The sequence below is a fragment of the Taeniopygia guttata genome, chromosome Z (assembly GCF_048771995.1).
Source record: "Taeniopygia guttata chromosome Z, bTaeGut7.mat, whole genome shotgun sequence".
In the NCBI taxonomy this organism is placed as follows: domain Eukaryota; kingdom Metazoa; phylum Chordata; class Aves; order Passeriformes; family Estrildidae; genus Taeniopygia; species Taeniopygia guttata.
In genome coordinates, this window is record NC_133063.1 from 22,793,610 (window position 1) to 22,821,162 (window position 27,553).

Below are 27,553 nucleotides of genomic sequence, written 5' to 3' on the forward strand. Positions count from 1 at the left end.
AACCTAAATGACAACACGGCAGAGCAAGATGTGGTTTTACTTAAATAAAAGGAAAGTACTTATTTGTACTTTGGTATCACCACTGTGTCCAGATAAACTGATCTTGGTCTTCATGTGCAGCATCACATTAATCTAATTTATTTGCTAATTTCTGTGTAGTACCTAACACATGATGCAGTTTAAGATGTCATTGAAACAGAAAACTCAACTGCCACACAGTTTTTAATTTAAGTTACCAATGTGGCAGTGCATCCTGTTCCTTTCCTGGGAGTCAAACACAGAGGTGCACATTTTTCTTTGCTGTTGATCAATTAAAATCACCAGCACTGTTGGCAACCTTGGAAGTGTCATTTCTCTTCCTAAGCTTCATGAACTTGATTCACCCATTTGTTTAAAGGTACAACAAGCTAACAATGGAGATATTTTCAATGTAAGTTCATAAAAACACTCAAGAAACAGTCCCTGCTCTTGCAAAACTACTGCAAAGAATGATACCTGCTAGAGAGCTACTGCATCAAGCTCTGCAAGTAGAAGGGAGCATAAATCCATGTGAAAGTCTTTAATTGCTAGAACAATCTAAACCTTTCAACTTGCTAATTAGTTCAACTCATACTGTCTAAGGCATAACACCTGGGGCTTGTTATAGGCAAATTTTAAAGGTCTATCAAGTCTGTACAGGGGTGCAAACAAGCCATAAAGTTGTGCAGCTTTCCCCCACACCTAGGAAGCAGATTTTTTAGTACATTTTGTTGCTATCCACATTTGATCCTTAACTTTAAATGGTTGCCCTTAAACTTAACTTCAACTTTCCAGTGATGATGAGGTCATTGTCAGGTGTACAAAGCACTCTAATTCTTAGGTTAGAAAACCATCATTAACCCAGTCTTCTAAATAATACTGGCAGAACTTGGAGAAGTGCAGTGCGATGGAGGTCAGACATCTATGCAGGCTGGTGAACCCATACGCAACCTGCACATTCTCATTTTTGATATTTATGACAAGAACACATTGGCAATTTAGAAGCCTCACCCTTCTTTCACAGGTGAAGCTCTGATTCTGAATGAATTTTCCATGATTGCGCTCCTTTATCTTTTCCTAACCTTGCAATAGAAATATAGAAACACACTTTTAAGGGTATCTTTCAGAAAGTTACAGAAGAATGACTATCCCATTTCATTATGCCCTGAGAGCCTCACTATTATTCAGAATATTCCAGGCAATCATTAAAAAAATTGTTTAAAAACTCCTAAAAGTTGCTGTAATTGCCAGTCATGGTCTAACACAGCCAAGCAATACTATCAATTCATTCATACCATACACACGCTCATATGCAACATCCTGTGGCACAGGCATCACAGTTGCTACTTCCCCATTACTCTGGGGAATATTTCTCTGATTTTTGAAATGCATAGCAACTCTGTTTTCCAAAATCCTCCACTGTGTTCCATCATCTTTTGATAACAGTCCTTTGTCAAGTCATATATATTGAAACCTTTTAACGGAGCATATGCTGGCTGCACATTTCCTGTTTTCTGCCAGGTGCTATCTGGAAGCCAGTTCTGCTCCATTCCAAACAGAAAAGCAGGCTCAGCCTAACATCCCCCCCTGCCATGCACAGCTCTCACTAGAAGCAGCTGTTCAGGCACAGTCAGATCAAACCCGACAGCCTGGCCAGATAAACCTGAACAGCCGTGGCCTACACACCGAGCTGCAAATTCTCCTCCTCATGGGGCTGTGTCACAGCCATGCTGCCTGTAAGAGACCTCCAGTGAGGCACTATAGAGCTGCCAGGATCCCTGTCTCACAGTTTCATGGATGCAGCAGGGAGGACGCGTATGCACCCAGAGTCGAGCACATGTACCTGTTTTTCTCAAAGCTGATTATCCTGATGTGGTCTGACAGGAGCTCCAGCCAAGCCGTATCCTTTTCAAAGGCTCCCTTGCTGCGTGAAAGTCAACAGATGTGGCAGTGGAACTGCATTTGGAAGGACTGAGAAGCCAGGCAGAGGGCTTTGAACAGTTTAGACAACATTAGTTCAACATTGCTGGCTTTGTAACACAACTAACGAGTGTGTATGGGCTCTGCAAACACTGGATCTTGAGTCTCTAGCAAAAAGTTTGCAGTCAAAATTTTTTCAAGACTTTGAACATTGAATTTGAAACTTTTCAGGAAGAAGTATTCATAATACCTTGAATATTTATTTGTATTTACTTTAAAATTAATAGACATAGCCTCCTCTAGAGCATCTGTAGCTTCCAGAGGTCATTCTGAGTTACACTATAGAGACTATCTGTCTCCAGATGTATACAGCAATTGTGAATCACACTCTTCATTCAGGCACTGAATTTATGTGTCTACATTAGGCAGTTGTTATAGATAAAAATTGATCCAGCCAAATTAGAAATGAAAAAAAAAAAATTTATTATAGCGATTGAATTCTCTCTGAGCCAGCCACAAGGAAAAGGACAGTGCCGGGCCCGGGATCAGCACTGGGTGTGTCACAGAGCGGACAGCCTCAGCAGAGGTTCTCCATATGCCCACACACCACCCTCTTGGTACAAGCAGTTTTTATAGGAAATATTCTGCCCGAGGCTGGGATTTCTGCAATCCATCTTTTCTTCCCATTCAAAGTCCCACATATTCATAAAGTCTCTTTTCTCTATGTTGGGGTGGAACAATTCGGTGTCCGATGGTGATGAATCTTCTTGATGGAGTTACTGGAACACGGCATTCACCACGTGGCATTCAGATGTATCAGCCCAGAGGATTTCAGGGATCCCAATCTAGAGTTGTTGCTGGGATGATTAACGCCTGGGCATCGCTGTGTCACCTCGAGAAATGGCCCATTTCCAGGTGAGCCACACGTATTAGTTGGCAAATGAGCTTTTGTCAGAGTCCGGTTTTGAATATGTGGGGGCAACTCCCAGTGCCAGCGTGTGTGCTTCCAACAAAATCAAATATTACATATATCATAATATACTGGTGCGAATTACATTCATTACACATAACGCAGGGTTAACGTTGCCTCCATCCCTTCCTCCTTCTCGCTCCCAGGATGGTGCTGAGCCATGCTGAGTCCGCCTTTTGTAAAGCTGGGCTGAAGCTCTTGCCCGTGTGTTCAGACAATGGAGCAATCCAGTCCACTGATGGCTACAGAACATTTGCAAGGATGTGCCATTGCTGTCCAAGATTGTCTCTGCAATTGGCTCGTTCTCTTTTCTCAACCCCAGAGGCTTGAGAAAAATCAATTCAGGAAAAAAAAGGCATTCTTCATTTCAGCAAGTCATTAAAGCACAGGCTGCGTGTGATGCAAAACCATTAGGCCTACACTTAATCCTATTTACTTGCTTAAATCTGTCTCCTGTCCTGTTTATTTGCATGTGTGGGATCAAGTACCTCCCCAAATACTTGGCTGAATCAGAAAGGATCATTCCTGCATGGTACTTCCGCACGGAACAGGGGGGATATGATGCTAAAGTTCTGCTCAATTACTGCAAATACCTCCTTGCAATCCTATGAGTGTGTGAGTCATGCCTGGATTTCCATACACTGTGCCACCAAGTCTCATGAGCTGCTTACATTGCAGTGTACTGGGTTTCAACCTGGCATGGTGAATCGCCTTCCCTCTCGGAAATGCGTGCAAAACCTTCTTTATTAGGGAAACAACATTTGCAGATCCCCTGACAAGCATCTTACATTTGGACACCTTACTGCCACAGAGGATAACATAATGTCCTTAAGAAAGTTGTCAGATGTTCAGGGATTTCACACCTGTGTGACCTTACTCTTCTTTGGGATCTCAGGGAATACTCTTCCTTTATAAGAAGCTAGACCATGTATAGTGTATTATAACAATTCATTTCTTTTCATATTATGGGGCTGTCCATATGAATCAAGATTGAAGAACAGCCAGAAGATAGATTGCTTGTTATTAATTTTGAGTAATTCTGCAATGCTTACTCTGAATGCACTCACATACCCAAAAAATGAAAACAGATGACAATTAATCGACTTGGGTGTTATTCCACAGCAGTTGAAAAGAAAGAGATGGCAGTTTGGAAACAGAGCCAGGCAAGAAGGAGCACATTTTGTGCATTTTGTGCTTTTCCATTCTCTTTATTCAAACAGCTCTGTTACAGTACCCTGGCTTCAAAGGACAAGTTTTAGAGATCTTTCTGCTGCTCATGCTGATGAGCCAGATATGTTTTTTTTTGTGACAGAATTAATTGCTTTCTTGATCTCTCATGTCTCTCTTTCCTATCAGAAGTCTAATTATAAAATTCAAAGGCCAGCATTTCCAGCTATTCAAGGTTCATCCGCTCTGCAGTTTGTGTTAATGAGCTTGGTCCTTTGAATACACCCTGTAATTGTATACTAGCTGAGAGCCTTAGCCATTATCCATTTTTGTGAGCAGTCATCAACATGTACTTACCTTTAGAGATGGTGAGAGTTTACCTTTCTCAGAAAAGCTAATGGCAATTTCCTCAGCTCAGCTTGTTGCAGTGTTCAAAAACACTACAGACACCTATCAGAAGCATGACCACCACACACCATTCTTGCTGATGGAAAGGTCTGCCTTTACAGAAAATTTTAAAGGAAGCAGAGGGAACAGGGGCCCAACTTTCCTTGTCGTTCAGTGGCATCTGAGAAGCTAAACCCCTTCAGATGTATTTTAAAACCCAGCCAACATTGCACCTCCCTGGAACAAAATATCCATGCATGGACTTCCAGCTGTGATTATGCACTGAACTAAGTTGAATGTTCTGTTAGTTCAAAGTCAAGGCTCACCTTCCAATTATCTTGTGTTTGCAGCTGCAGTGTGTGGAGTCATACAATTAGTTTCCCTGTATGTGGGAGTAAGAGTGGAAGAGGAAGAGATTTGATTTACTGCATTGCACATAGCATTGCACCTGATGCCTAGATCACCCTGCCCCATCATCTCCTCCTTTCCTGAGTCACAAGTGGAGCTCTTCAACTCAGGCACTTGGTTTTCATCAGCACAATGCTGTCCCTCAGTAATAACCAAAGGATGAAAAAGATTAACAGCCTTTTGGGATTTAGACATTTAAAAACAATAAGGATTTTGCTTCATAGAGGCTGCCCTCAACCCTCTTAGCCTTCATCCTCTGTGAAGGGCATTTTTGGTGGACTGAAATTAATGACAAAACAGTATCTCATACATTTAATTATTTTCTAACAAAAAACTTTTACCATTTGCTTACACCTTAGGAAAACTGCATCTTGAATTTTAGCAGTGGTCAGTGATGTTTAAGCTGCTTTTTTGCAGCTGAAAATCTGACTGATGAGATCAAACCCAAAGGTATCTTCTCCCATACCAGCACCTGTGACAGTGATGACAGCATGTAGGGCATGCTTTTTAGCAAGGAAAGCAGCTCCTTTTCCCACATGCACCAGGGAAATTAAAGTCGGGGTTAAATGTCTCTAAAATCCTTGGCTTCAACAGAGGTTTCATCCCCAAAAGCAACAGAGAATAATAGGGTTATTAAGTAAGAGTTTTGCTCTCGGCAGCAGGATTTAAGGCCAAAACCTCTCTAGCTTTTTCTGCTTGGTGTAACAACCCTTAAATCTCCAACCTCTCTGTCCCAATTCTCCTCCTGTCTCTCATTTTGCACTGCCCATGCTTCAGGAGCTGATGAATGGAGAGTAAACTGCTGAATGTTTCAAACCCAGCTTCCTAGGATCAGTCCTAATTTGTCCAATTTATAACTACCATGCTTTCACGAGGACTCCTCTTCCCACCAGCTAAATGTCTCAGAACAAAACAAAACAAACCATCATTATTCCTGCAGAATTCAGAGCGGCCTCTGGAAGAAAATGTTTTTTTTTCTGACGTGTTTTCTTTCTGAAGGATATCCATGGTAGTCAGGGCACGTGATTGCTGAGCTCCAGACCAATGGTGAGCTGCCACAAACAGATCTGCTGACTTCCAAATCCTCAGTAGCTGGGTCTTGCTGTGGAAACAAAATCTCACATATTTTGTGTGCAACAGTGGCTGTGCAGTTGCTCTTTGTTCTTCCTTATTTGTATCTTTGCTTAATGGTGGCATTTTTTATTTATCTCCATGTCTAGAAAACTTCCATAAGCTTCTAATTCTTCTTACTTGCGAACCTGGGGCAATCTCCAGGACATTAGCAGGCAAATTAAAAAAGGATTGAGAAAATGCAACAGCTAGGAGTGGGCAAAAAGGAGCATGGTATGGCTGTGTCCTCTCTATGGCCAGCTGAGTGCTTCTGTCTTCCCAAAGAGAATCTCTCCAAGACCAGGTCAACATCCACAAATTAGTGAAACAGAAAATCAGGAGCCTAATAAATGCTCTCCCTGCGGCTGAGGAAAACAATCAAGATGAAGCAAGGCTGAGGAAAAGATGAACCAAAGGCCTGGTGTGTGTGTTCTGAGGAGCTGTGATGGCAGTTTTGGTGGCTAAAAGGCTTAAAGCTTCAGCCCAGTCTTCTCGTTCCCTTTTCACCTGGATGAAAGGGTTTAAAAGTAGGAACTGGATTTCGAGTGTGTGTAGGAGAACCCAAATACAGGCATAATCTGCCAGTTTGTGAAAAGGAAGAAACTGACAGCTTTGAAGCACTCACTTGGTTTCCTAGTTAATTTCCATGCTGCAATAATCAGTTCCATGACCCAACAGAAGAATGTTGTTAACTAGCCAAAGTCAGGGCTTTGTGGACATTTAAAAACAGGTGCAGCCAGAAACTCCTTCTCAGAAATGATGGACAAGCTGAATGCAATAATGGAGACAGTTCCACTAGGCCACAGCAAGTGCACCGCTGATCTGGAGAAAAAGTCCTTGTCTGGAGGATCGTGTGGCAGACTGTCCAGTATGAAAAACAAAGCATCCTTGCAGAAAGCAATATTTGAATTTACAGGAAGGCTTCATGCAGCACAAATGGAATACTAGTCACTAAACCTACAACTTGTAGAATTCAAATGGAATTTCAGTAAGACGAAAAAAAGAAGCTGAGAAAGCCCAGAGCCTGCAAGAGCAATTAAATATGCTTCAGCAAAAATTCACCACACTGTGAGAGGTTTGAGTGTAGGAGAATTAAACAATGCATTACATTGGAAGCATCAGGCATGATCACTTTGGAATGAACAGGAGCAACAGTTACAGGAGTAAGACAAAAAACTAAACTTGCACTCCAGTGAAGAAGGAGATAAAAGCTAAGTCTTACATGAAACTTTCAAAGAAGACACAGAGAGTATGGCCATGGACTGGACTTAACAACTTCTCTTTACAAAAGGAAAGAGAAGACAACTGTGAGAAAGTCTGCATTTTATAACTCAATCTTTATTTCAGATATGCAAATTTAAACTTAATTTTCCTGTGACACTGATTTGTCCGTGGAGTTAGTTTGTTGCCTTACTGTCTACTTTATTTTATTTGTTTTACAAGCACAATCTTGTGCACTAAAATCTCTTGGAAACAATAATGAAGAAATGAAGCAACGCACAACACACCCTCCATCCCCCCCTTATTTTGTTTGACTCAATATATTTAATAACTACATGACACAGAATTAACAAAACTGCGGCTGAAAGCCATTTACAGAGATCAGGTCACAAAGGAGAAACGAAATTTTGAGACTTATCCCAGAGAGTGTGGAATGTTGTGGAGTCTTTTTCTCTTGCAATTAAAACCTCCAGTCTTGAATGATATATCCCAGGTATCCTGATGGATGTGTGCTTTAAGACAAAAGCTGAAAGAAGCTCAGGATACCGTGCTGGTGCCAGCAAAAGTTAAATCATCTGTATGCTAAGTGTGCAGAGAGAGAATTTAAGGAGAACTTTAAAAACGGAGCCACAGAAAGTACAGCAGCGCTTGAGAAGGAGAGAGCGCTTTCCCAGGGTACTGTAGGTGGGTTTTATTCGCTTGTTGTTTGACACACATGCTTACACTTGGGGCTCGAAATCTCTCGGCTTGAGAGGTTTCACGAGAACCTTTCCCTAGCCCTAACTCCCTCCTCGTGGCCGCAGATGCGCTGCTGTGGTCCCCGCTTTGAATTCTGTCCACAGACATTCAAAACTTCCCGGCTGTTTGTTCCTCTCCGCAACCTGGGCGCTGCCCTGAGGACACGCACGTCTCAGCCTGGCTCTGGTGTCAGTCGGTCTTTAATTTCCTGCGGTTGTATTTTACCGTCGGGAGCCCTTAAGCCTTTCAAGATGTCTGGGAGGCGGGAGAGAGCGGCGGAGCCCCGGCGGAGCGCCGCGCTCGGTTCGGGGCGCTGTGACATCGCCGTGCGCATCCCTGGCAGCCGCGGAATTCCCGTCTGGGCTCCCGGCTGCTCCCAGCACTGGAATTCCTGCGGCGGTGCCACCTCGTCATGCTGGAGCACGAGCATCGTCGGGATAGCTCCAGAAATCCGCTGCAGACTTTCCGGTGAGTTTTTGCAGCTTCACTGCGGATTTGTTACTCGCTCCGGGCTTTGCCTGTTTTAAGTTAGAGCCCCTTAAGATCGCGGTTAGATTTTTTTCTTGAGTGGCCTCTGTCACCTTCAAATGTCGTGGGACCTTCAAATGTCGTCTTGTTCCACCCCCTGCCATGGGCAGGGACACCTTCCACTGTCCCAGGTTGCTGCTCCAAGCCCTGTCCAGCCTGATCTTGGACACTCCCAGGGATGGGGCAACCACAGCTTCTCTGGGCACCCTGTGCCAGGGTCTCACCACCCTCACTGTGGTGAATTTCTCCCTCATATCTAAATCAGGGGCCTGTTCTGAAGTGTTTGGCATATATTCGGAAGTTTGCCAGAAGAAACTGACACAAGCTTTTAATGACACATCAAACATAATTCCCCAAGCAAAAACTTCCTCTTCTGTTTTGTTTACTTATGGAGCTCCTACAAGCTGCTCCATGGCACTGCAATGTTTTTTTGCCCTAAGTGAAATACCATGCTTTTTGAATTTATCCCTTTGTGTGCTAGTAAGCTATTGATAGGTATTTTAACAGAGGAATAGTGCATATTCAAAATCTTTAGCATTCCCAGGTGACATTCTTCAGAATTATTTTTTTCTTTTCCACTATGCAACTTCAGAGTAATTTAAAGAAGTTTTAAAACCTCAGAATGATGTGGATGTGACAGAAAACATTTTGACATTTTGATTGTGTTTGATTGATTTGTTTTTTGATTGTTTTGATCTTAACTCTTGATAAGCATTATGAAACTACAATTTTTTAAGCCTTATGAGATTTAGGTGTAAGTTGCAATAATAAAAAGAATGTTGTTATGAAAAACTAATTTCTTACTTCTTAGGGCTACATCTTAATGCAAGAATTCTGTGCAATTTGTGAAAGACTTAGCAGCCTTTAACATAGCAAGTGTTCTATTAGGCAGGTAACCTTGGACATTTGATCTACTTCAAAAATTATAGTACCTTTGCTTATCTCCCTTAGAATTGTTTGGAAGAGAAGCAGAGTTTGTAATCTGTTTAGGAGATTGTAGCTCCATCTATGCAAACATAACATTTTTTTATTGGTGTTCTGAAAACTCTGAGAGTGGATATTCTGCTATATATATATTCATTTATTTCTCTACAATATTCAGGCTTAGAGGACTAGCAGTACAATTCTGTTTTCTAAAGCTGATGTCAGATTGCAGTTGTGGTAATGGTTCACGTGACATGATAGTATGAGTGGTTAAAAAAATCAGTATTTTAGTAGGTTGACAAATAAAGTAAAGCATGTCTCTGCTAGTGGTCTTGATGGTTTTATGATATAGAAGAGGCTAATCTTTGAAGCTTATCTAGTACAAGAATGTATAGCTAACTATGTTCTTAATTCTCCACAGTTTATAGACTTAAAAAACTGCAGTTTGGACACCATGAGTTCACCCCCTTCAGACAACATCACTTCCAGGGAAGCTAATCAGTGAGGTCCAGTTCTGGATTTTTAAGTGTAGCAGTTTAATTCCTGCTTTTGTGGCTCATTTATTTTCTAGATGCCTGAAATGAAGCAATTAGGGCTGAGGAAGAAGCAGATATGGTGTGATACATGCAAGCTGTCATAGAGTCATCAGGAGGTAGAGGTAGTTTCTACCAAGCATGCAGGAACACTGCCCAGGAGGCACAGGAGGGTTTTCCACATTAATTAAAGTGGTAGAGATTGGCTGTAAGTCTTACCATGACCCCTGGGTTTTATAACTTGAGAAGAGTTTGATCTTTGGCACACAAACTATTTCTCTCTTAATCTGTAAAAAACTGCCAGTTATATGGGAACAGCAAAATTCCACAAATACAGACTTTGGTCAGAAAATCAGACTGCAGTCTGCTCCCTGAACTGCAGAAGTTAAGCAAAATTACACTGCTGGGTAGTAAGTAAAAGAACATTACTCTCGATTGCAAAATTACTCTGCATTTTTTGCCAGCAGTGGAATTGAAGCTAGTGAAAAGCTGCTTTTCTGCAATGGTCAGTGCTGACTGTAACCAACAGACTTGTGAAGTGAAGACTGAGAATTTTGGTTTTGAGCTACAAAATACCTTCTTGCAGTGTAGAACTCAAGAGCTATTTCACCTGCTCATATGCTTTATTGAAGATTCTTAAAGTCCTGCTAAAAATGGTGTCTAAATAAAAATGGTGTCTTATTAAATATTTTAGCTCAAAACCAAGGGTTGATGAACTACTAAGATACGAAAATGGATGTAAAAACCATTTTCTGAATTTTGTTAGACTGCAAATTGTGCATACTTTGAAACATTCCAGGGAGTTTGTGTGGTTTTGTCTTTGAATCTTCTGAGAGCCTTATGGTTGTAGCACTTCCAGCTGTTATATGAAGGTGGAAGGAAAAATCTCCTAGAAGTGGTAGGAGGAAGCTTTCATAAAGTCCTGCACTTGCTGGCCATGCTGTGACAATTAAATAAAGTATCACGGAAAAAAAAATTCTTCAGGCTAGTTTCTATGTTATTTGAAAATGTGTAATTAGACAACCAAAATGAAAGGGGTAACATAAGTAATAGCTCAACAGTTCTGACACAGGTTGGCTGGGGGTTTTTTCATTAATTTGTTTGTCTCTGTTGGTTTGGGTTTTTTTTTTTTTTAGTTCTATACTAAGATTAAAAAAAATAGGGCTTTCGGATATTTTTTTTTTAAGTTTCCATCAATTGCATTGTCACTCCAGAAGCTATGCATACGCCACTTCAAAAGGTGTCTAATGCTTTTTTTGCCAGTACTTAGTATTATGTTCACTGTTTTAGCGCTCTAATACACATTTTTCATTTCCATAGCATCCTTAATTTGCTAATGCTTGCGGTGTCATATAACTTGTGCATGGTATGGTTTTGGTTTTATTATTCTCCCCACAGCCCCCCCACAGATTCAGTTAAACAGAATAGTTAATTGCATAGTTAGTTTATCCTAAGAGTAAGTTTTAATGTGTCTTTCCATTATGATTTTTTGTTGGATATTTCATAGGACAGCTGAAAGAAACAGATTTCTTTAATTCTGACTGCCATGAAAACCAATGTAATTTAAATAAAGCCTTAAAGTTTTTTTACAAAAAGTGGTTATCCTCTTGCTTTCATTCTGTGTGGTCTCCATGAAAGTAATATTGAATCTCACCAAGTTTAAAGAAGGCAAATGACTTCCCCGCTGCCTCCAGACCAAATAAATGGTCCCTTTCCATAACCCTTGTTTCTTGGACCAAGTCTTCCCCAGTTTTCACTTTGGGTTTCATTTTTCCCCCTTGGTGCTGTCTGGCTTTTATCTATTTTCAGCTGAGATTGATACTTCATTTATCATCTCGAAATAAAATTACTTGCCCTTATTTCTTCTGCGTTTTCCCCAGAAAGAGAGAAAAAAAGGGTCACTCAACACTATTACATGATGCCCACAAACAGTATTTTATTTAGCTTAGAGATGCTCTGGCTGTTCAGGTTCCACTTATTTCCAAATCTTCTTCTTGCAGTAGCTGAATTGCATTTAAAAAAGTGATTTTAATTGTTTCTCGTCTCTTGCTCTTTGAGTCATGTTGCTTGCTCTGAGTATGGCTCTGGTAATAAGTACTGAAAACCAATAAGGAGCTTGTGGTTTTCTTGCAGTGCATGCAGGTTTCAAAGATTATTATCTCCTACATTTATTAAATACATAAAATTGTTAAGAACACGGCACCTTGTGGAACAATTTCTGATCACATATAGCTGTTCTCATCTGACAGATGAAGTCTGTCTTCTGTTTAAATGGAAATACACTTAGCATTTATTCAATTATAAAATATTTATGGTCTGCAGCTCAAAAAATGGAAACTTCATTCTTTAATAGTAGTAATGTCTTCAAAGACAAGATTTAATCTAAGTTACTGATCCCCTTGTAGATGACATTTGTGTCTCTTTGGCCAATCAAAAAAAAACCCCAAAAAACCAAAAAAAAAAAAAAAAAAAAAACAACCAACCCCCAAAAATACCCATGAGAAGACATATATCATTGGGTAAATTTTTGGTCATGAAAAATGTTAATTGTACCTATACACAAATCTAGGGTAAAGTGGTCACTTTTTATTTAAAAAGAGCTATTAATTAAATGCCATTAAAGTGTTATTTCTGTAAAAAATACTCCATATAGACAAAGGTATAGTATTTTAGTATTTCTATTTCTGTATTATAGGATACCAGTTTAGTGCTTAATTTGGTCATGTTTCTTTTATCACTGTGTTTCACATTTATTGCCCATAAGCTCTTGCACTTTTGTCTAGAGAAAATAATTATTGCAGTCTTACATACCTAAAATAATGTGAAAACAAACATATCAAATAATGTGAACACTGATTTTCAAGAACTGAAATAACTTAAAAGTTTTCCAGTTTCAAGTTATAATCATTTCACTTAAAATTACTTAACTGGTAAATAAATACTTTTAAAAATATACCTATTTATATGTATATGTATATATACATATTTATGTGTGAGTGTATCTATATAAATGTATATATTCTTAGTATACATTTTTCACTGTTTATATATAAAATTGATTTTTACTCTTTTGTTATTGTTTGTGGTGTTTGAGGGCTGATTCTGCTAATTACCAAGTAGATTTTGTTTTAACTGCAATAGTAGTGGAAATTATGATAAAACAGGGTAGTTTGGAGGACTAAACCTTCAATTTGTGTGGTGTTTGTGATCGTTTGCATGCCTGTAGTTTGAATGTATGGATCTCTGAAGACAAAGTGCGTAAAAAGAGGTATTTTCCCCACATCTCTGCATTTGTTTCATGACAGACATGGTTTTGAGACAGTAACTAACGTTAAAAAATGAGAAAAAAAGCTTTCCAGTTGTTTTAATTTGCATAATTGGAATTATGTTTTTAAGCCTCCTGGAAGGTAATTATCAAAACTGATGGAAGTTCATTATCGGAAACAAAGATACTGAAAAATAATAATGAATATGTTATGCTTAAATCAATTTTGTTAATCCAAAGTGAATCTCTCTTTTAAGTTCCTGCTGCCACACCTCTCATATCTTGCAAAATAAGCAATTCTATATAATCCTTTCTTCAAAGAGCAATAGTAAAGTGAAAACTGCACAAAATAATTTTACTTGTGTGAAGGTTTAAAACTCTGGACCCTGATTGGGTAATTGAGGTAAAGAAGTATTACAACTTCAAATGAATGCTCAAGCTTCTTTCAAAACACATTTTTCAGCTCAGATAGTGATATAGAAGAGTTCCCGTTGCCTCAGGATAGAAATCAAATAGAAATGGACACTGTTGAAGATCTGAGAAGAAACCTCCATAGGCTGGAGAAAAGAAATTTGGAATTACACAATCAACGCAATCAAGAGGTAAGGACTTTGTTTGTTTGTTTGTTTGCTTTATTTTACCATTGGAATAAACACAATTTTTTTCCTTAAATGCAATTTGTTTCTTTGAAATAATCCTCTCATCAGGTGACTCAAAATCACATTCAGTAGTTGGAAAATAACAAAATAGCACTGTACAGACATCTCACGCCTGTCCACAGGAGCTGATATCACTTTTAGTGTCATTGCTAATAGTTGAAGGTGTGTGTAAGAAACTGGAGCAGTACAGAGCAGCAAAGTCATGCAGAAGAACATTTTGCACCCCCAGTTTTGGAATTCTTAATGTAAGATGTGTTTTGTTTGAGTGTTTTAGTGCCAGTAATTCCAGGGATCCATTTTACAGAATAACCCCACCACTGATGGAGCAGTGGAAGCACGACAGGAGCAAGTCACTGTGTAATCACTAAATAAAAGGATAGGGAACAACAAACTTGGTTTATTGGCTGTATTTAGTAGGAAACAGATGAATAAGCACCCACATCAGTTGCCCCTAACAAACTCCTAAGAGCAGAATTGTTACTTAGAGCAGTAATAAAATTAAAAATAGAGAAAACTTTAATGAAGTATTTTTTCCCTGCTACTTCATTTAGGTACTAGTTTGCCACAAGAACATCAGGGAAAACCTTTGTAATGGGCTTCAGTTATTTCCCATGAACGGAGCTCCTTTTAATAAGGACGCTGCTGCTTTGTAGAGATTCTGAAGTGCATTTTTTACTTTCCACCTTCTTGCATTCAAATGGCTTGAACGTGTTTTCCTGGGTCCAGTTTTTGGCAGCAGTGACTGAACTATCTTTCTTACACCAGATAAGAGCCAGTTTGAAGCCTTTTCTTTGTTCTCTTTGTTGTGTTTAATAGCATTCTGCTATTAACTGCTGTTATGACTGCTGAACACCATTGAACTGAAGTTTGTGCTTACATAGTGAGTTACTGGGTGCCTGATAATCTAATATCCCAACACAATTGCTTTTCATTAAATGCAGTTACCAGAAAATTGCCTGTGGAGTATAATTGTGGTGTTTATTTTCTTAAGGCTGATTGTGTTTGGAAAAACAGGGAGGTATGTTTAAGGGTACATGAAAGTGATCTAGGAACAGGTCCAGTTTGCATTAAAAAAAAAAAAGTATCTATAATGTGCAGTTTCAAGACTGTATTTCAAATTCAGATGGAAAGGGATGGCAGCTGTGAATGCAATTTCTGAAATATTTATTTTCTAGATGTCTCACTATGAACAAGAAATAATGAAATTAAGGTTGGAACTTGAGAGAGGAGAAGCTCTTCATCAGCATCTGGAGAGTGAAATGTTATTTTCTAGCAAAGAGGCTCATATACAGATGTCTTCTGCAGAGGATGAGCTGTGGGATGTAAAGAACAAAGTTTTGGAACTTCAAGGTAATAAAAAAAAAAATTGTAGACCAGAGGCTACATCGGTCCCAAGTCATGAAAACAAGCAGTGATTTCACAAGGTTTTACAGTTACAGCCTTTTTTGAAAGTCTCTTATTTTCCCATGTCTTACACATCGGCTTCTGTAAGTTCATAAGAGTTTACAAAGCCCTTGCTGTCTCATGTGAATTAAATATAACCTGCTAAACCTATCAATCCCTTTTTTTTTCCTCTTGCTCCTTACCTTCTGTTATTCCTTCCCTCAGTATGTACAGAATTGTAATTAAGGTGTCCCTCTCCACTACCTGCTTATCACTATGCCAGCAGTTCTTCCTTCTACATTTCAGGGAAAAAAAAAAATCGAATTCTTTTTGTATGTTTACACTCTTTCCACAAACTTTTTCCTTCACCCCCAGGAGTTCTCATTGTGCTGCTTTTTTCTTCCACCTTTTCAGATATTTCTAGCTTTTCATTGCTCATATCTGGCCTCTTCATGTCATCTTTGGTTTTATTTTTATACAAGTAACATGTGTTATGACAGTAGTATGTGGAAAGGAGGGGTTTTACGTACATATTTTCCCCCTATTAGTTTTGCATTCAGAAACTCAAAGTTTCTTGTTCTTTCTCAAACAGAGAGATGTTTCTCACACTTAAAAGCTGGGGAGGTGCATTTTTTTGTTACCTAAGTAAGTATAGGACTCCTAAAATTTAATACAGGAGATGTATTTGTGAACCTTTGGTGTTCACTGAAAAGGCTGGAGCACTCCTGGAGTTTGTAACCTTGCAAGGACGGAAGGAGACTCTGAAACTTCCAAGTGCACTTATACTGCCAGATTTTTTAAAGATAATAAGAAATCTGTGTTTTCATTCATCTGGAGAACACACAAATTACAAAAATCTTGGTTAGTTTAAATTTCTCAAACTTTTTTTGTTTGGTTGGAGTTTTTGTTTGTTTTGTTCTTTGTTGGGTTTTTTCCTCTGTTGTTTTGTTTTGTTTTTTTTTTATCGTGACAAATATCAAGGAAGCCAAATAGTCGTGGTGTTGCTTCTCATTTCTTTTTCAGTTTTTAAGTTATGCTTCTTCTTCCTTGTCTCTTGGAGCCTTGCTCACCTCATGTGTTGTTTTTCATACAATCTCAACTTAAATTCTTGGACAGAGCACCTGACTTGTGCCCTGTCTTTAGTATTTTCTCCAAACTGTTTTTCTGCTGTTCTTCTTGAGGCTTGACTTCCTGACATCTGACAGGTGTTCCCCATCATTGTGTCCACTAATTCTCTGTGTTTTCCCACCACGCGTCTTCTGGTTGTTTCACCCTTCTCCAGCTAGGAAGAAATTTCAGAAGAATGGGATGAATTTGAAATAAAAATCTATTAGAAAGTGGTGATCACATAAATGCCAACATAGCTAGTTGTACTCAGTGACATAAAAAGTTAATACCAAATATTTTGACTGAGATTGTGAAATGAAGCAAAGTTCCTAGTAAAACTGCTTTTAGGAAAGAACTTTTCCTTGGCATTGAAGCTTTCACAGAGAAGTAGATCCAGTATTTTCCTATCTTGGGGCAGTTGCTGGGCTGAGGATTTAAATCTCTTGAGCAGCAGTACATTTCCCCAGAAAAGCCAAGCCTTTGCTCATTAGCCCAACCTGCCTTAGGTTTTCCTAGAGTCTTTTTCATGTGGCAGCTGTCTGTCTTTACTGTTACTTAAACTGAGCTTGAAATTAATTGGTACAGACTAAAGTTTCACGTAGATATTTGGAAATAAGCTAGCCAAGTGGTGCAGAAAAATGCAATTAAGTTCCCCATACTATAGAGGCCTCTCTTGAAAGAGTAGAATTTTTATTCCTTTCCAAAGGGAGAAGAGCTTTAATTTGTAGAAATCTCCAAAGGATTTCCATGTCCTTATGTGAAAGATGCTACAGGAACACAAAATGTGATTGTTGCTCTGTAGTGAAACTGAAAGTGTTAATGTTCCAGGGTGTCACAGGATATCACAATACACAGACAAACTTAGGTTCATTATACCTTTTTTCTTTCTGAACATGCTTATTTGCAGTGCTATTTTTCATTTTCTTTTTTTTTTTTTTTTTTTTTTTTTTTTTTTTTTTGTAAATGTCAGTACTCAACGACAAATACCAACAGAAAGCAGCAGAGGCTGAGAAAATGGTTCAAAGTGCCCAGAGGCAGTGGGAAGAGGAGCAACAAAGACTGGCAGTTGAGAGAGATAACATCCACAGAGTACACCTTGCTGAATTGAAATTCCTTTTCAAAGAAAAAAATGAAGCAGAAAAGGCTTGTCAGGTGTGATATATTAATAGATGGAAAGTTCCACGAGATGCTGGCTGAAAATTTTTTGGTGCAAAATGTGTGGTGGGTTGGAGTTTTTCTGGTTTAAGGGGAAAAAATTCCCCAAATAGCTGAATACTGCTGAATAGTTCTGAAGGTTACAGCCTTATGAAGCTACACCTAGTGTGCAACGCTGGTCCAGGGCTTTGATGGAATGTGTTGTGGCTGTTTGTCATGGTAAGCACCTAACCCAAGTAATCAGTACACAGTGCTAGTGAAAAACAGAGGAGCTTGTGGACAGGACCTAAGCTCCTTCTCAAAACAAGCAGAATCACAAGTCAGTTTTTGTCAAAGCTGATTCCTATAAAGGTAGGGCAGGCTACAGGCTGTGAAGAAGCCTACTTTTAGATAGAGTTTTCTTTTTGAAGTTGCCAGGTGCAGCAGGGTAAGCTCTGAGTTCTGGCTAACAGTAGGTGGCTGAGTTGGTTTGAGGAGGCTCTGGAAGGGTATTGCCTTCTGCTGTGTACAGTGTTTTGTAGAAGCTGCCTTCAGAGAGTTTAGTGCTACAGCAAAAGATCAACGTTGAAAAAGTATGCTATGCTCTGTCAAATGATGTTTGTCCTCGAAAAAGGACAAAATGAGCAGTGTACACTCAGGGCATTGTGTTCTCTGTCAGCTCCCTGGCAGTCTTCTCTGCCAGTGGTTGTAGAGGAAGAGGCTTTCTTGGTAGATGTAATAAAGCTACAAAATTGTAGGAAATGTAATTAACATGAGTAGACTAAGATCGCCGTGAATACATCTAGCTTGTTAAACAGGTCAGCGTGAGCTGTAGACATTCAGAATCTTGATGTCTCTGAACTCAGAAGTCTTTCAGAACTTTCAAAACTCTCTGAAAGGAAAATGTGATTCACTAATAGGAGCCAGACCCTAACCTGCCTTCAGCAGTAAAAATGTTCAGTTTTTCCCCTTTGCTTTTGTAGCTGTTCCTCCGCCCACCACCTTACAGTTATGTCATGTATAGTTACAAAATTCTGGGAAATAAAAAAAATCTTACATCTGGATTGCATTGAAAGCTGCATCTTGACTGCATTGAAAGCTTAATTCATTTAAACTTGTCAGATGGACATCAGAAACATGTGGGTTTATAAATTATGACTTTGAATGAGTTGCAGTCTTTTGTGTTGTGTATTTACAGGCCTGGTTGAAATCTCCTTTAGTTATTCTGAGCTATAAAATGAAAGCTAAGGAGATTTAATTGTGGTCTTAATACATGCAGAGAAGTGGGATTCTGAGCATGTAAGCAAATCCTCACTGGAAAAACTGCACTTCACAAAGTGTAATTCTGAACTTGGCTGTGAAAATGCTGAGGTAGGCATGGGAGTGGAGTCACAGAGTGTTGAATTGTGTCTCTGGGACACGCAGGAAAGTTACTCTCTGCTTTGTGACAGATTCACGATGAGCTCTGTTGGGAGTATCCTGGCCCAGAATAGGAGGGGTTGGAGTTTGAAGGGAAGGGCAATAGAATCAGCTCATGGTTAGACAGGAGACCACATCCCTTCATGTTTTTTTCCTCAGAATACTTGGGAGATTGCATGGTTTACACATGGTTTAAAAAACAAAACAAAAAAAAACCCCAAAAAACCAAAAAAAAACCCAAAAAAAAAACCAAAAAAAAAAAACCAAAACCAAACAAAAAGCCAAAACAACCAGCTATGTTTTCCATGAGCAAATATTTGCAGGTGGCTATGGGGATAGTATTAAACAGTCATACGCCTCCAAAAAGTTCCAGAATTCTTCAAAACTCTGAAATCCTACAGCTCATGCTGACTTGTTTAATGAGCTTGATATATTCATGACAATTTTAGTTTGCAAATGTTAATTGCATTACCAGTATATAACATTTTAAAATTTTTTGTAGTATTTTACAGCAAACTATCTGTTAATTCTTTCATATTTCCCAGTTCATTTTTGTTAATACCTGGAAGATAAACCTAATTAAAGAAATATTACTATATCTTTCCAGGTATAGTTCCATAGAAATTGTTAGTTTTGGTTTATTTATTTACTTATTTATTTATTTTGCATTCTGAAAGGAAGAAAGCTGTCTTGCTGGACATGCAAAACTAGAGGATTAGCTTAAATTTAGTCCAAATTCATATGGACTGTGAGGATTTTGTAGCAGTGATTTCACAGACCTACAGAGTCCAGTAATGTCAGTAAATTCTTCCAACCTGTAGTTTAGTTCAATTTCTATACGCAGAAATTTATGTGAGGATCAGCTTATTTTATTCTACTGAGGACTCCATATTTCATAAGTTTTTAAAGTAATTTAGTTTCTAGAAAGAAGAAAATCCTTTTCAGAATAGGAGAAATTAAAATTATTTAGTCTGTAAGAGTTACTGTTTCTAAAAACATCTGATTTGAAGTTTTAGCAATTAAAATCAGAACAAAAATGAACTTTTGTCCCCATATGCCATTTCACCAAATGCCCCCTGTTTCTATCATTGCCACTGAGTTGGCAGACAGAAGAGATTGGACGGGCTGTACTCTTTTAGAGGAAGATTTCCTGTGGAGATCTGGCTTTTCTATTAGTGTTACCACAGAAGGTCATGTTGACGGTGATTTTTGGGCCAATAGAGTGTTCTTGGGGGTAAACTAAAAGCATGTCTGCTGCTGGGTAAACACTTCTATTGACCTGTGCTGGTGTCTTTGATTTTAAAGTTCTAGCATCTTCGGATGCAGTATCCACTCCTCTGTTAAACTCTCTCCTGCAATGCTTTATCTTCGTAAAAATACCTCTTGATGTATTTATTCATTTACCTATTTATCTTTAGAAAACTAATGCTGCCCTGAAAAGCAGGCTCAGGAATCTTAAGGATATGGAGGTTGAGCACCATGGCTGCAGCCAGATGCTGAGGCTCCAGGCCGACCGCCTGCATTTCAAGGATAAACAGCAGGAGAGGCTCATCAAAGAACTGGAGGTAAAGCTTTCTGCCTGCTGCTGGGAGCCTCAGCAAGCACTGATGCAACTGAGCAATTTCATTTTTGAGGGTAGGAACCTCTGAGTTAGGCTTTCTGTGCCTTGTGTTTGATTAACAAAACGTGGAGCATCAGTTTGGCAGGAAAGGCGCATTCACAGGTGAATGCTGCGAGCCTGACCTGAGACTGGTGTCTGAACAGCAGATGGGAAGAGTTTTGTGTCCCTGAGAAAGTGCTCTTAGAAATATGGACGTATAGAGGGAGTATTTCTGTAGGGTTTGTGTTTGGTTTTTATTTTGGTTTCTATTTTTTTTTTTTTTAATTTAAACATGTTAAGCAGATAGGTCTTTTGGGAGGAGGAAAAGCTTAAGCCTTTTGGCTGATGCTGTTGTGGAGTAGGTTTGGTAAGCTCTGTGCTGTGACTTTCTCTTTAATAGGCCTTCCACAGATCTCTGTTTCACAGTTATTTCCTTTTGTGAATGTGTGAGATTATACAGAGTTTAAATTTATTGCCGACAGCTTGTATTTAAAAGTATTTATTTATTTATTTTCCAGTTAATGTTTCCCTAACTGAAGTGCTTAGAGTCAGATTCAGTCTCACATAGTTGCTACTTTGTTTTAGCTGTCCAAAATCAATGACTTCACTTATATCTGTGTAACTTTATGTGTTTTAAATGACTTTTAATAATAATGTCTTTTTTTTTGATCTTTGTTGTATCACTTGGAGGCAGGAGTCATTTTGGGATATATTGTTCTTTTCAAATCAGTCATTAGCCTTAAGTGAAAAGATTCTTCTTGATAGAAAACAGTGTAGTTAAAATTACATGTAAATTTCTATTATAGCAACTCTGTAATTACTGCTAAAATGCTAAAAGCATTTTTTAAATTAAAATTCCATGTCCAGGCCTTTATATGGAGCTAGGTATCTGTGAGTATAAAAAATGCAGCAAGAACATAATCCTACATCAATTTCTTTAACTAAGCAAAAATTTTATTTTAATATTCTGGACATGTAATTGTTTTCTTTTCTTTATTTATTGAGATGGGTTTTCACAGTTCTAAAGTACAAGTAGTTCAGATAGCCCAGGTTGGTTTATGGAGACCTAATAAACGGAACAAATAAAGGTGTCTTTGCATGATTTCATCACCTTTCTCGACTTAAATATTTTCAAAATGTCTTTTTAGGCAGCTACACTGAAAATAAAGGAACTGGAGGAAAATGTTGCAGCAGCAAGACTAGCACATATAGAATGTAAATACACTACAGAAATCATGCAGGTAAACTTTTAGTTAAATATTTGGTAGAAGTTTACAGTAAAACAGAAGATTAACTTGTAAATGTACAGTCTTCCAAAAATGCTAAGACTTCCTTTCTCCAGTAAAAATACTGAATAGATTTTTTGCAATGAGTGTCAAAATTGTAAAAGGTAATAGAAAAATATCTCCTTTTTTCAGGGGATTATTAATTTAATAGAATAAATATTAAAATAAAATGTAACAGAATAAATATTAAAATGAAATGTAACATGCTTACGTTTGAGAATTCAAAGTAGTATTGAAAGAGTGAGGGGAAAGAAAATGTTTCACAATAGTAAAACTATTCAAATAGCCTGTCCTGTATCTTTGGAATGGGTACTTAGATAATTTTGGAGAAACAGTGTATACATCCAGCTTCTCTAGATGTGAGATAATAATGCATCCTGAGACTGGAATTCCAAATGTAATTAATCAGAGTACATTTTAGCTTCAAAGCCATTATATCTGCAGTTACCAGAGAAGTTTGAATACATGAAAAAATGTAATATGTATACTTGAATATTAAATTCTTGTGTTATTACACTGTATCACACAGGGTTTGATCCATTAAAGTGATTTGGGTTTCTTTTAAAAAACAAGTGTGAAAAACCTGTAAGATGATTGCTGAGTGATCTCATATTGACTAACAAAGCCTTCATACTGAACTTTTGAAAAACTAAATGAGAAAACAAAAGGGAATATCATCTTTTTTTTCTTGTTTTCTGAGGAACACAAGCAAGCATTGCCACTTCTTCAGTCAGTTATATTCCTTTGGCCTTCTCTAAGTACAACACTTTGATTTCTGAAATTATGATTAAATAAGTAGTGATGATTCAGTTTTCTTGATTCCTTCTCCACTTTTACAATATACAAAGAACTGTAAGGGTAACATTCCTTGAAGTTAGAGATTTATCTTTTATAGGTGAAGAACTGGTAAGGTTTTCTGCTTATTTATGTACAAAAAAAAATAGAATTCCCCTGGAAGACTTCAGTAGTATAAATAATTGAAAACAGCAAAATCCAAACTCCATGAAAGGACAACAAAATGTGCTTTTGGTCAGCATATCTATTTCTGCCTGTTTTGAACTCTGTGTATCAATACACTTTTACATGTGTTCAATGCTTTCTAATTCCAAATAGAATTAATAGAATATATTCACCTGGAAAAAGCAGAACAGACAGTGAACAGCACTAAAGACCATGGTAGTTGTTCCTAACTTCTTTTAATTGCTTTCCTATCACTTGGTAGTTGAGAATTCAAGAACTTGAAGATGCTTTAAGTGAAGAGCAGCACGGCATGAGAGAAGTTTTTTCAGGGGTGGCAAGGAAAGATTTCAGAGAGTCAGAAGATGCACATGAGAGAGGAAAAAAAGTGTAAGTTTCCTTTTAAAGGTGTTGCAAAATGGCAGCAGACAACTTGAGTACAACTCGTAGTTTACATTCCCTGCAATTTTCAGTCAGCAGAAAATCTAGTGCAATGTGCCAAACCAAACAAAAGGTTCAGAACCTGGCAGTCCATTAATAACAGTCCTGTATCGATAACCAAAGGTATAGTAAGTGGGTACAGATAATAACTGGCCTGTTACAGACTATTTGCCAAACTAAAACTTTTGAAAATCGTAGTTATGGTAGGCTCCAGCCTCCAGTGGTGGTTGGGGTGAGTGTAGGAAAACATAGCCAGCAGGTCTAGAAAAGATGGCTTTTCTATCTACATTCTAGATATATTCTTATTATGAAGACATTATTTTCCACCTTAGTGACTCTCTTGAATCTCCAAGATTCCTGTCAAGAAGCTGTGTATCATTTATAGTGGCTAATCTTTGTTTTCAACTTTGAATGGCTGTAGAAAGCTTTAAATGGTGGAAAAAATACTGAAATGTGTGAGAGCAGAGGAAATCTCTTGGAATGTTCCCTGCCCAGCACAGTCTGCTGTGTCTGTGGTAACAGAGCTTGGGTGACCTCCCTTTCAGCCCAGAACTGTATGGGTCTGTATACACAGGTGTTGGTGTTGACTTACTCACACAAGGAGTAGTGGAGAATGAAAGAAACTGGTTTTCCTACAAAAGAGCAAGTTTCCTGCGCAACTCATTCAAGAGTCATGGTTATGGAGATGTTTTTTTAGTAAGATACTTAAAACTTGAGCTGGAAAAGCCTTTGTCAGCCTTTGCAAACATAAATTTTAAGCAAGCTTTTTCGCTTTTCTGACACCATGCCTAAATAGTCAGGCAATCTTTTTAAATTCTTCCTTGGATTCCTCTCTCTGATTCTGTCTCCTTTGTGCTGTTTTATGGCCTTGTAGTGTCCTCATCAGCTGCCTGTTTGGTCATGCCAGGCTCTTGCTTTCCTGACTGATACAGTAAAAGAACAGATTCACATTCTGGGTAGTCTGCTTTAAAAGTCACGCCAGAGTAGAGTCAGGCATGAGGAAATCTTAGGAGTGAGAACTGTACGTGAAATCAGGGTTGATGATGCAAGATGTGATGTAGTCTCTCTGAGAGAGAGACCATGAGAGCTGTTGTGTTAATTAAAATATGAAGAATTCTGTTTGTTATATCTAATTTTCAGGCCATATCCAAATATGAATCTATTGAATTGCGTGATACAAGGCTTGGTAACTGAAAATATAATCACTTGAAAAGCCTTTCTTAGAAGGAATATAAATTTCTTTCTTCAATTAAGAAAGGCAAGCAGCTTCAGAAGCCATGTGATGTGCTAATGTGGTATCTGCCATATCCATTGATAATCCTTTAAAAGAATATACTGCATTTGACAAAAGCAATTTTGGTTAAAGTATCTTATTGCGGAAACTTTCCAGTTCACAAAGACAGCATTCATCCTTAAATGTGCAATGGAGAGACGAGGCTGAGGAAAGGAAGGAAACTGAAGAATCCCTTGGGACATTAGTGGATGCTACAGCCAGCTTCACCCTGGATGAAGGCTCAATAGTAAGGGAAAAAAACCCGTGGCACCCATTGTTTAGGTTTTTTAAAATATACTGTCAAAATATTTACTGTGGTGAGGATTTGCTGCATTTGCTGTGCTGAGCTGTGGAAGAACTCTGCCATTCTCTTACCCTGTTTGTTATTATGCTACCTTTTTAAGAATTTAATACAGGAATAAATGTAACCAGTGCCTTTGAGAAGATAATTTTTAAAGTCTGGGTATGATGTACTGGCATTCCTAATTAAGAAGGCATTTTGTAGATATGTATTACGATTTCATGTGAAGAATGTTCTGCCTTTCTACACAAATTTTTTGTCAAGTTTTATTAGCTACCACTGTAGAAATGTTTTCTTCTATTTCATAAACCCTTTTAGTTTTAGTGCAAGTATTTGACTGTAAAATTTGCTTGAAAATTGTTTCAAACTTTCAGGTGGAAAAGCAGAGGGGATTTTTTGTTGTTGTTTTGTTTTTTGTTTGTTTTGCTGTGGATTTGGCACATTGGCTGTATATTACTGGATTATTTTCTGAAAACTTTCTCCTCTTATATGACCACTTCGGGCCTTTCTACTCTCTTTATCCAGCTACACCTTGAATAAAAATTGTGCCATCTTTTCACATAGCAGCAGGGACGAAGGAAAGTTCTTAGCATGCCTAGAAAATCTCTCCTTTCATTGTGTGGTAATATTTGCTCTGTTTCTACTCTTAGCAATATTAACTTTTGGTGGTGGTGGCTTGGAAACTTCTCCTCTTTCTCTCTCAGAGCTTGGAGCATGGAAGGTACATCAGGTCTGTTCCCTGTTGACAAGAGCAGAGACCTGTACAACAGAGTCTTCAAATTTGTGGGTGTCTTTTGTTCAGTTGACGGAGTTGTTCTATACTTTGTCTTAGTGCTGTCCGCTGCGCAGGCAGATCTGCAATTCATAAATTGAAGAAAAATAAAACCAGAACCTTCTTTTTCCTTTCTCTCTGGAAGAACAGCTTCTTCCATGCAAGTATTAATGTATTAAAAGACATTTGCTGGCCTAGTTAGCCTGAAAAAGTAATTTCATCATGCACAAAAGGAATGCATAGAGAGAAAAGCAACTGTCTGGCCTAACTACAGGCATTGATGATTGCTATTTATAACTATGAAACACAATTACAAGCTGAAAATGTTCTACCAGAAACCTTAAGTGCTTGCTAAGTGTTGCTGTGGTAGGAGTTTTCCTTTTTATCTGTATTCCTCAGTAAAATATACGTTATACATGACAAGAATTCAGTACAAGATTTCATTCATGATCAAGATTTCTGGTAATGTATTATGGTGTACTCAAAATTAATGTTGTATTTCTGAAAGGTTAAAAATAAAAGGATTGTCTCACTTTCATATTCACAGAGCTGGTTGTTTTAATTGTTTTATTCAAAAGATTTCAAAGCACAGGACTGTCCTGAGCAGCTGATAAAAATACACATTTTTGGAAGAGTTGTATTAGTGGTTCCCTTATGGGATTAAATATCTATTGCCTTGGTTGGCTTTATATTTTTCCCAAAGCTGTTTGGATTTGTTTGGGAAGCAGGAGTGCCTGTATGTGATCCTATTTACTCCATTAAGACAGCCTTGATTTTGTTTCCCAGAATGAAAAAGTGGAAGTCTGTAGCAAAAACTAAGTATGGATAAGATTTAATATATTGCTGTTGGTCTTCGCTATGCCCATGCCAAAACCGTGTGAAAATGTCAGTGTGTTCTCTTCCCTTCATTTTCCCTTCCTGCTTTCCTGACCAATACAGTATTCTTTCATATTTTATACCACTTTTATGCTCCCTGAATATGTTCTTTCCGCTCTAGTCTGAGAATCTTTTCTTGAGCTCTGGCTGTACTGATACAGTGGTTTACATACTTTGTGTCATGGCATTTGAGAAACAGCTTTCTATTAGCCTAATAAAAGTTTCTAAGTCACTTGCCTGTACTAAAAGTATAAAGAATTGAATTTCTACTGCATGCTGTTGTTGCTAAAATTTATTTATAACCTGAATCAATTTATTATACCACTGATTAAAATCACTGTAAAGAAATGAGGCATGGCTTGTGGAGTTTGACTGATGGAGCTGTAGGCCTATTTTGGCCAGCGATTAAATTTTATATAACCCATGCAAAACAAATGTTTAAATTAATTTATGGTGTGTTGTGCTGCCAAGCCAACTGGACTGTTTTCCGTGTGCTGTGCAGTTGTGTGGGGGCACAGTTTGAATGCCTCTCAAAGTATTAACATGGGAGAATGAATTGCATCCACTAAGAGCATGGAGATTTTTATCTGTGCCAGGTTACTATTGTGGCCCCAACAGGAATGGGATTTATTCACATACTTTATAGACATATTGTGGATAAATTTAAATTTTTTTATCTTTTTAAAGATAAATTTTGGGAAATCTGTTTTCTTACTCTGCTGTAAGATTATACACTATTATGGCTGCAATTATAAGAAATTAACTGAGGAATTTTGTAAAGCTGTGAGAATGAACTTTAAGGGCTTGTTTTCAGCTGCACGCAGCACTGCTACTGCACATATGATGCCTCTCTTTTGATTTTAACATTGCCCAGCTACAGCAATTAATTTTTCTTCGTGTTCCAGAGGGAGTTGTCCATCCTCCTAAACTTATACCAGAGCATGGCAAACGCCCATGTGCTTTCCAAATATTCAGCCGTCCCCCCGGAAGAGTTACCATGGACAGAGCTTTGTGCACTCTTGCGTGAGAATGTTGAAGCCCTGATCTTGAACTTCCACAAGGCTAAGGAGAGGGTGAGTGTCCCCAGGCATCAGCTGCCTCTGCTGAGCTCAGTGACATTTGTGCACACTGCAGTCTCGTTAAAAAGGAGTGATGG

General features: G+C 38.3%; 1 protein-coding gene across 3 annotated transcripts in view; it reads left to right on the forward strand.

Annotated features, from left to right (window-relative positions):
* The first annotated feature begins 7,681 nt into the window (after nucleotides 1-7,681).
* Nucleotides 7,682-27,553, forward strand: part of LOC100229949 (coiled-coil domain-containing protein 171-like) — a 39,027-nt gene continuing 19,155 nt past the window's right edge. For 2 of the 3 annotated variants that reach the window (XM_072922378.1, XM_072922380.1), the window contains exons 1-8: nucleotides 7,682-8,407; nucleotides 13,653-13,791; nucleotides 15,024-15,198; nucleotides 17,309-17,490; nucleotides 20,310-20,456; nucleotides 21,640-21,732; nucleotides 23,000-23,124; nucleotides 24,566-27,470. In XM_072922378.1, coding sequence (XP_072778479.1) covers nucleotides 27,339-27,470 — 132 coding nt within the window. In that variant the 5' untranslated portion in view covers nucleotides 7,682-8,407; nucleotides 13,653-13,791; nucleotides 15,024-15,198; ... (3 more) ...; nucleotides 23,000-23,124; nucleotides 24,566-27,338. The remainder of the gene's footprint in view (nucleotides 8,408-13,652; nucleotides 13,792-15,023; nucleotides 15,199-17,308; nucleotides 17,491-20,309; nucleotides 20,457-21,639; nucleotides 21,733-22,999; nucleotides 23,125-24,565; nucleotides 27,471-27,553) is intronic. The other variant, XM_072922379.1, reaches the window with a different exon arrangement.